General features: G+C 42.8%; 1 protein-coding gene across 8 annotated transcripts; it reads right to left on the bottom strand.

Moving 5' to 3' along the window:
* Positions 1-58: 58 nt before the first annotated feature.
* ATAT1 (alpha tubulin acetyltransferase 1) lies at positions 59-9,597 on the bottom strand. Of its 8 annotated transcripts, none has more exons than XM_074236774.1 (13): positions 9,012-9,597; positions 8,493-8,553; positions 8,261-8,352; positions 8,024-8,084; positions 7,794-7,907; positions 7,513-7,614; positions 6,612-6,657; positions 6,433-6,501; positions 4,643-4,714; positions 4,203-4,446; positions 1,641-1,720; positions 1,072-1,114; positions 533-798 (listed from the first exon to the last, which is right to left on the bottom strand). In XM_074236774.1, the coding sequence occupies exons 1-13, from the start codon at positions 9,116-9,118 to the stop codon at positions 621-623; spliced, it is 1,269 nt and encodes a 422-aa protein (XP_074092875.1). In that variant the 5' UTR covers positions 9,119-9,597; the 3' UTR covers positions 533-620. The 8 variants fall into 8 exon arrangements, with proteins under 8 accessions (XP_074092882.1, XP_074092875.1, XP_074092878.1 ...); XM_074236777.1 differs by having other exon boundaries at positions 8,836-9,104; XM_074236776.1 differs by having other exon boundaries at positions 8,730-9,104.
* Positions 9,598-9,635: the final 38 nt, after the last annotated feature.

Below are 9,635 nucleotides of genomic sequence, written 5' to 3' on the forward strand. Positions count from 1 at the left end.
GGGAGAACGAGCAGAGCGCTTGCGCTCGGGAGGGATTAAAAAAGGACTGGAAAGGGTGCACCGCACTGCGCTTGCGCAAAAGGCAAACGGGGAAGGCAGGCGAGCGTGCTTAGCACACATGCGTACAAGAGAGAAGTAAGCACTCGCTCGGCCAAAGCCTAGGAACCGAGACCAAACAACAACAAAAAAGCCCAAAATGAGATATTGCAGGGAACGTAAACGACTGAATCAGTAGAGATGTGGGTTCGCGTGTGGGAGGGCCTACGGCTCACTTTACTTCCCAGTGATTTAACAAGTGAGAGAACACTTGAACATTTAGTGACCCACCAAGTCCTCTGAGCAAAAAGTACCAGGGTCAGGGCCAGAACCGTCTCCAGACCTCCAAAACTAATCTTCCCAACACATCACACAGAAATCCAGGCTGGACCACCAGTCTTTAATATTAAAACTATGTAAAGTCTTCTAAAAATAAAACACAATTTAGGCAAATAAGAGAAGTGGACAGGAAAAGGAAAAATGCTGATGTTACTTGAGGGTGGGGCTCAATATTTCTCCATGGGGTGGTGCCAAAGCCTCCACACTTGGGTATTACCTCGGGAAGGCCGAGATGAGTGCCCAGGTCACCATGGCCTGGTACTTCGGTGCTCCTGGAGGTATCGAATGAACCTTGCGTTGACCTTAGACTCCCCCAATCTCCACAATGGGACTGGGGGCTGCAGGGTCTGTGCAGGAGCGGAGGACTTGATTCCCTCCCCATCTTGCTCCCCTGACACAACCTGCTGCCCCTTGTTGGTACACCTGTTAAGGTGGGATGGAGAGGCGATGAAAGTATTACGGGGATGTTCATGCGAAGAATTTGGGGGTGAATCCATGGAAGTGTTAAGAGGAATTAAGTAATGTTATTTAGAAGCCAAAAATTAAAAGGAAGTTTCTAAGATGTTAGGAGGGACAGTAGGAAGAGAGCAACTGATTATATAGACCAGGGGAAAAAAGCTCTGAAAATCAGAAGGCAGGAAAAAGAGTTGAAGGCATAAATTCAGGGATGGTGTGAGGATACAAGTCAGACCTCACCTACTCTTTGTTTTCTGTTCCCTCTTCCTCTGTTCTTGGTTGCCTGTGGAAACAGGGTGTGGGTGTGTATGTGTGAATAGGTGAGTGTGTGTGATGAAAGATAACTGGAATAGGTATAATTTATATGCCTTGAGATGGGGGGGCAGGGGGGGTAAGGATAGGAAAGGAGAGCTGCAAAAGGCCTTTTAAATCATATAAAGTAACTGCCAGGAAATCCTAGGGATTTAGCCAGTGGAAGATCTATTGATCACAAAGGTAGACAGATACTGGACTGCTTACCAGTAGGAGTAGTGTTTCAAAAACCTGAAGGCCACATCTCCCTCATTTTATAGATGAGGAAATTTGGGTCTAAGGAAGTGACTCACCCTAAAGGAAATTTATTAGGGAAGTGATTCACATAGGGAGAGTCACACACAAAAGAGGTAGGATTCGAATCTAGGTCCTCTGATGTCAAATCTAGTGCTCTTTCCACTGTACCACAAGGAGAGCCAGAAGTAAAATGATTTACATTTTGGAACACTGGTCTCTTCATTCCTAGACCAAGATTTCCCACAATGCCTTGCACTTACCTTTTCTGGGGGATGGGAAGTCTGGCTCCCCATATCGACTGTAGCTGCAGTTCTGGGCCACCAGGCCTGGGGTTGATCCCCTGTAGGAGAAATGGGCTATGGGGGAGGTAACAGGAAAGGGACTGGAAGATGGAATGGGAAATGATGGAAACTGAGGGGAGGTATGGAAAGGAGGAAAAGGGAAACCAAGAGAAGACAAGCTAGTAATGATCATATTTTGAGTTTGTGGCAGATTTAGATTAGAATAACCTATGGAATTATTGTAATGAAAAGGACCTGGTCCATAGGATATTTTGGAATAGAGGAAGGCAAGTGGATAGAGAAGGCTAAATCAAGGGGGAAAAAGGTCTATGAGATATAAAAAGTGTCACAGGATTGTGAACAGAAAACTAGGAGATTCTCAAATCAGGGATATGTGAAAGATATCAAAGGAGTCATATGGTGTGGTAACAAGCCTAGGTATGGGATGCCTAAGAATAAGGAGGGAGGATTGTACTTGTTAGAATCAAAGGGTAGTTCACATGTGGAGATGAATGCCTAGACATTCAGTGTCTATGACTATGAGGGATCCAAGAATATCAAAGATGGAAGGAAGGAAAAGGAATCCTAGATACTGAAACTGATGATTCAACAAGTTGAAAATCTATACATCCTAAAACGGAAGAAGCAGAGGCAGTGACAATAGGATCCCAGGTGGAGAGATCCTATAATCCCCAGGGAAAGAGACAGCAGAATAAATGAGGCCAGAGCTATTTTGTTGACTTTGTTTTTCCCATTAAAAACGTCCATTAGAAAACACACAAAAGGATGCACACTTTATTGAAACAACACTGGGCTGGGGAGGATCCTGCTCCCCAGGGTTAGGGATACATTGTAATCTACCATACAGAAGTTGTGAGACAGGGGAGGGATATATGATTATACCCTGAGGGCCTGGAAACAGAGGGAGGGGGTTCCTAGCTCAATAGAAGGGAAGAGAGGAAAGGGAGACTAGAGGAAAAGTAGGTTGCATGAGGAGACAAGTTGGAGAAGGATTGGTACACCCTCATCTGAAGACAATCTGAGAGAACAAGTATATACTTCATCTATTGTGTGGGAGAAATGGAAGAGGGGATATTTGAGGATCTACAGCTTTATTTCTTTTGCATGTGAGCTACAGGTGACCCCAAAAAAGATCCTCTCAGAGGATGCTGTTAAAGTGATTTCCCTGCAAAAATTCCAACAGGACCAAAATTCAGGTTTTAGGATAGGTTTTATGCAGAGATAAGCATTGCGGGGCCCTAAAACAACATCAACCAGCTCTCTCCACATTACCTTTTAGGATTTAAGAGCTTTGCAATGTTGAGTGGCTATCTCTAGAAATCAGGTTAATTTTTGAAGGATGGTATCTAAAAAGTGGACCTCAAGGAAGCATGACTCTCTGGAGTGGGGCTGTGGAGGGGAAGGGAATTTGGTGGCCAAAGGAATGAACTAATACTGATCCACGGGAAAATCTGGTTCCAATAAATGTTACACAGAGAATAGGGGAAGTAGGCCAACTATAGCTGTTTCTTTGACAAAGATCCTTTAAAGATGTGTAGATGAGGATTAAATCTAGTTATTCTAGAGTACAGATCAGGGATCTGTGATGGAAGTTTTTAATCCTGCCTTGATAACTGTATTTTATATTTTCCATTGTAATTTATTTTTTGTATAAAAAAAATAATTCTGAGATGGTGTCCATAGGTATGTTCAGACTTCCACAGGGTTCCATGACATAGAAAAGATTAAGAACCCTTATATAGAGGCTGGCAGGGTCTGAGGTACATTTCAGTGGATTAACTAGTTAATCCAACTGAGCTATCTATTGGTTAGGAAAAGTATTTAGACCCTAAGTAGAGAATAAGAAATGAAATAGGGATAGGAATAAGATATTTATTATTCTGCTGCTGGATTAAACTAGCAAGGGGTTAGGAGACTTAATCCTAGGTAGTAGGGCTCCTTTGAATTCTGGACAACTAAATAGGAAAATGGAATCTTCCAAAATCAGGTGGTCTTAAGTGGGGAGGGATAACTATCAATATCTGTTATTTTCAGGGCGGGTGAGGGAACTGTGGAAGATAAGGAAGGACAGGATGAAGGGAGAGAAAATGAGAAAAGAGAACAGAAAATCAGAAATAAGACAGCCAAGGACAGAAATTAAAGAGATATTGCCTTCCCTACCTATAGGCAAGTACCAGGAGGAAAGGAGTAGAATAGGTACCATTTTCTCATCAATGTCATAAGTCAAGATTCCAAAAATTTACTAAGTGCCTTTCTACCAAAATAAAACCCAGATATATTATTTACTTGTCTTCATTCTTATGATTTTAACACTGTGTATTTGTTTTTTGAGGATGCATACTTTCTCCTCCCTTTCCCCACCAAAGCAAACTGTCTGGGATCCATGAAGTCTTTGCTACTTCTTCCATTCCTCCAAGACATATCCAACATTCTTCACCCTATTCTGTCAGTTTCCAGGTTGCTCCCTTTTGATTTTAACACTAACATCTCTTCTGAGAGTTTCAAATCAGGTCTCATTACCTGGTACGCCTGCGCTGGGCTGGGCTGTCTCCAGGATCAGATGCAAGCAGAAGGCGGGCAGTAGGGTGTGGGGGACAGAGGCGAAGAGACCGTAGTAGCTCTTGCTCTGGCAGAAAAGGTCGGAGGGGGCCCCGGTCTGGAGAATTGCCCAGACTGCTGGAACGTGGGGGTGGTCGGGCTGGGGGTGTAGCACGTCGAGGTGCCCTGTTCAGAGGCCATGGGGGCTCTACAGCCACCTTCAGAACTAAATGACGAAGAGAGGAAGAGAAAATAAAAGAGATGGGAAGAAAGCAAGAAGGACAACCAAACTGACAAAAGAGAGAGTATGCAATGCTGCAGAGAAGAGACCAAGAGATATCAGACAAATAGGAACTGGCATTCCTCGTTTATCTTTTAACCCTTCATCCCCAGCCTCTGCCTTCACCCTAGCCCCCTCTTACATTCTCGGTCACTAGAAGAATATGGTTTAATCTCTCCTTCTGCTTTCTTCAGGGGCAGCTTTCTGGCTGGAGCTGGAGGGAGAGGGGATATAGGCAGAAATGAGCACTAGGGGATAGACCTTTTCTCAAATGCTTCTCAATTTCCTTCACCTGAGAAAAAAAAAAAATACTGCTTCCTAATGTCATAGTTCCTATTTGCTATTAGCATGTTGAGTCAACCCCTACCCCTAGAATCAGCTTCATGAGGTATCTATAAATTGGGATGTCCAAGGACATTGGAACAGTTGGGAGGTGAACAAAAGGAATTCAAAGAAGGAATAAGGGGAGAAAAATCAAGAGAATTTGGGGAGATGCAGGAATGACTTGAAGTCACTGAAGCAGAGGGTTGAACTTCTTACTGGTCAGAGGGTGGTATCAGGCACCCTTGAGAATCTGGGGCAGTAGTATGGTTCCAGCCTGGGTAGTAAGGATCTTGGGTCCTTCTAGATGAGATGGACAAAGTCCACCAGTAGTTAATCAGGAGTTAGTCTGAAAGGGGCTGGGGAAGTCAGAGAACAACCACTCTGTTTTGACCACAGGTGAGGAAGAGATTTAAATTCCACTTAATGAGGAGAACAAAAGACCAGAAGCAGGAGAAAAATCACAATCAGATGACCAGATTGTCCTCACCAATTAGCTTACTACCTCTGTCCCTCTTAAGTATACCCAATTCATATTATTTTGTAGCAATCATTTTGAATCTTTATTGACTTTACTATATCTTCAGCTGACAATTTAAGCCTCTGAATATTATTGACCTCTGATGTTGATATGATGACCAGTTTTGTTGATTGATACTATATAGTCTGCAACCTACAGCCCAAGAAAAGCTAAAAGGAAAAACCTTAAAAACCCAAGTGGTCACTTCCTTATATCTACTAGGGAAAAGTGTGAACCAGTCAAAAAGCAAATTGAAAATCTGATTAGGACCTTAAAAAAAAAAAAGGAAAAGGGGAGCTAGGTGGCGAAGTGGATAGAGCATCAGCCCTGGATTCAGGAGTACTGAGTTCAAATTTGACCTCAGACACTTAATAATTACCTAGCTGTGTGGCCTTGGGCAAGCCACTTAACCCCATTGCCTTGCAAAAACCTAAAAAAAAAATCTGATTAGGCTAGGATCTGAGTTTTAGCTATCTATATGTAATATCTAGGGTGATTAGGGTTTTGAAGATAGGATGGGAAAGGTTTCCAGCTAGTTTGTTGAGTGACTTCATTCTAAGAATTGGGTTTTTTTTTTTAGGCTTTTGCAAGGCAAATGGGGTTAAGTGGCTTGCCCAAGGCCACACAGCTAGATAATTATTAAGTGTCTGAGACCGGATTTGAACCCAGGTACTCCTGACTCCAAGGCTGGTGCTCTATCCACTACACCACCTAGCCGCCCCTCTAAGAGTTGTTTTAACTTTCACAAATTATAAAGGCACCTTTAATCAACCAATAGTATAAAAATGTATTTTAACTGAAGAGAGAAAAGTGGCACCATTGACTCCTTATAACCTAAAGGAAACCTAAAAGCCTTCTGAGAAATCTGCTCAAAGAATACTGCTTTCAAGTATTACATTATCATCAATAATCAAACCAGAATATGAAATTAAAAACCATGCCTGAAACAGAATTTGACATATTCCCAGATATCAAAATTATCTAAATGACTCTTGGAACCTTGAATGGCTTTCTTTCCCATTCCTGATAGCTATCCCATCATAACTGCCTCTAGAATGATGTTCAAACTCTAAATTGCAATTCCAATTTACCATTGGGTTTGATATCAACCGAGGCAGCACGAGAGCAGCGAGTCGCCCTCAGAGAAGAAGCAGGGGACCCTGTGGGAAAGGAAGTGGGGGTTCCCTTAGTCAATGGAAGGAGGCAACAGGAATAAGGGACCTGCCCCCAACACCCAAGTCTAGACCTGAGGAGGGAGAGGGAGACTCACGGTGCTGGTGGGCGAAAAAGCCTTCAAAGATCACAAAGTTGTTCACCTGCATGTTGGAATGAGAAAAATTAAGTCATTTATTCAATCGAAAATATAAATTGAGTATTCACAATTGTACTAGAAACTAAGGGGGGAAATGATAGCATTTATATAGTGCCTAGTATGTGTCAGATATGGTTCTAAGCACTTTGAAAATATTATCTCTAATCTTCACAACAATCTTGGGAGAGAGGTGCTATTATCCCCAAATACAATTGAAGAAACTAAGGCAAAAATAGGTTAAATGACTGGTCTAGGGTCACACATTTAGGAAGTGTCTGAGATCACATTTGAATACATTTGAGGAGATGAAACCTTGCATTCTGTATTCAACAGAAGCATTAGACATAATTCTTATTCTTGGAGTTATCATGATGGAAAAGGACACACATATACATGATAAACTGAAGTTACAAATCACAAGATCAAGTACATGGTGCCTAACTTTAGATATGCCAGAAAGAGACATTATTTACATGGAGAGGATAAGCATTGCTAGGAATGATCTTTCAAACATCACTTAAGAGTAAAAGACTCCATATTGTGGGGAAGACATTCTGATTGTGGGGAATGGCTTGTGCAAGATGTGAAATATGATGAAGCTGTGTTTTGTTAACAAGGAAGTTGAATTTGGCTGCAGCACAAGAACCAAGATGGGGAGCCAAAAAATCTGAGGGTTAGACAGAGAAGCAAATTTACTAATGTAAAAGATGGAAGCTTAGCACATGGTAGGTGCTTAATAAATGTTTATTGACTGGAACAGCATTGGAGAAGTATAGCCTGCACCAAAATCCTCATAAACATAATTGATAGATTCTTCACTTTCATCTGTTCTAGGCTAACATTTCCCAGAGCTTCTAACCTGTGGCACTGTGGACTCCAGATTATAGTGTTTATTCAAGAACCGAAGCAATTTCTCTGAGGGCCGGTCAATAGCTAGTTGATGTGGTTCAACTCGTTCCTTCTATGGATAAAAGAAATTCAGAGTATGGAACAGAACTGAAGAGACTACATTTTGAGGGATATAGGATTTGCAAGAATATTTGGGAATTCCAGAGGAGGCAAGTGGCCTATGACATGGGGGCAATGGCATAAGGGACTTTAATTTGTAATTTTAGAGCTCTTTAAAATTAAAGCTTGTACCTCTAACATATACTGGAAAAGTTTCAGCCCATGGCCATGGCGTTGCAGTGATTCATGGATATAAAAGTCCAGTATGCAGAGTGGCTCTACTTCATTATGGGCCCCACGATCATCCTGATGGAAGGGGTGGATGTGAGGAACAGATGAATTTCAAGGTGTAGACATCTCTGCATCACTCCATCCCATCCCTACCAGACTCAGAAACCCAAACATACTATCACATAACTCACCAGTACAAAGAGTTTCTTATATCCAACTTTGAGAAAACCAATAATAGCTCCTTTTCCAGCCCTGTGGGAAGGGGAGAGAGCAGGAGAACTCATAGCTTATCATGGAGAGGGAAGAAGAGAAAGAAAAGGGAAAAGAAGGGGAAAGAAGGAAAAGGAAGATTATATAGCTAGAAGATATTAATATAGAGAAAGAATAGAAATACATAATGAGACAGCACACTGGAATCCAGCACTCACGGACGGGTTGAAGCATCCTTGAGCACATACATAACATGTCTGTTACTTTCCATTCTTGAAGCACTTGTGATGGGACCAGGAAGATGCTGCGCCTAATAAGGTAGAAGAGTTCTTAAGACCTTCTTCATCATTATGCCCCTTTAAAGCCTCTCAAGCCACTCTGGAATGGGGTCTACTGGCCCTTTTTTCGGTTACCCTTCTTGGGCCCCATAATGAGATTACTTTCCTGTACCTTGGCTGATGCCTTTCCCAGTTCATCAACAATAGTCATGATTTGTTTCTGGAGATCAACACTGCAGAGAGATGAGAAAGATAAATCAATGAACTGGCCCCGGGTAAAGAGGAGCTGACCATAATTCGAGATCAGGTTTTCACCTTTAAAGCACTTTTGTCTTAAGTCATTCCTGATTTTGTACCCTTCTTGTGGACCCAAGTAACTGATGGCCTTCCTCATCCTTCCAGTCCTTACCTATACCCTTTTGGAACTTGGAATGAGGTGGGTAGATGCTAAAAAGGTTCAAAATCGTCTACCGGGTTAGAGTAATGGATGAGTGAGGGACAGAAGGCATTCCCACCCTGCGGCTGGAAGAACACATTCCACTTTGTAGTTGGGGACAAACAATGGGATGAAAGGTCACAGAACCGAGCCTGGCCCTGACTCTACCCTTTGCCTTGGGGTGGAGGTTCATGGAGAGCAAATGTTGGTGAGGTAAGGATGGGCGTGGTCGGTGGGTAAGGGGTAAGAGGTCACCGAGTCGAGGTTGTGGTTCCGGTTCGGCGGGCCGGAGCACGGAGGTGTTGGTCCAGTATGGTAATCGGCTCCGGGAACAGGGCGTCCACATCGAATGGGAACTCCATGGTCCATTGTGTGCTTCTGGCCACGCCCCCAAACGGCACTTCCTACATTGCGCCCCGCCCCTTCCGGCCCTCTAGCCACTTGCCAAAGCTAGGGTCCAGCGTCTACTTCCTGATTCCGACGTCATAGCAATGCCAGGCCCTACCCCACCATCTGGCTTATCTACTATTCACCACCACCTCCCGGGCTTCTCGTGGTTACTACACCCTAGTCCTCCCTTTTACGGTAAATATTCTTTCTGCTCCGGATCTAGGTAACCATGTTATCGAACAGCCCCTAGGTTTTCATGTTTATAAGCCAATCAACAAATCAATTTTTCATATATATTTATATTCCACACAATTGGAAAAATTAGTCCCACAAGATGATTTGATCTGGATATGTGATTTCATCAATGCACCATTGCAGATCCACTCATATAGTCACCCTAAGATCATGGTGTAACTCTCATTTTATCTCTACAACATTCCTTAACCCTCCCATCCTTCCCATTTTTGAAGAATTTACAAAAGTACAAAA

This window comes from Macrotis lagotis, chromosome 5 (genome assembly GCF_037893015.1).
Source record: "Macrotis lagotis isolate mMagLag1 chromosome 5, bilby.v1.9.chrom.fasta, whole genome shotgun sequence".
In the NCBI taxonomy this organism is placed as follows: domain Eukaryota; kingdom Metazoa; phylum Chordata; class Mammalia; order Peramelemorphia; family Peramelidae; genus Macrotis; species Macrotis lagotis.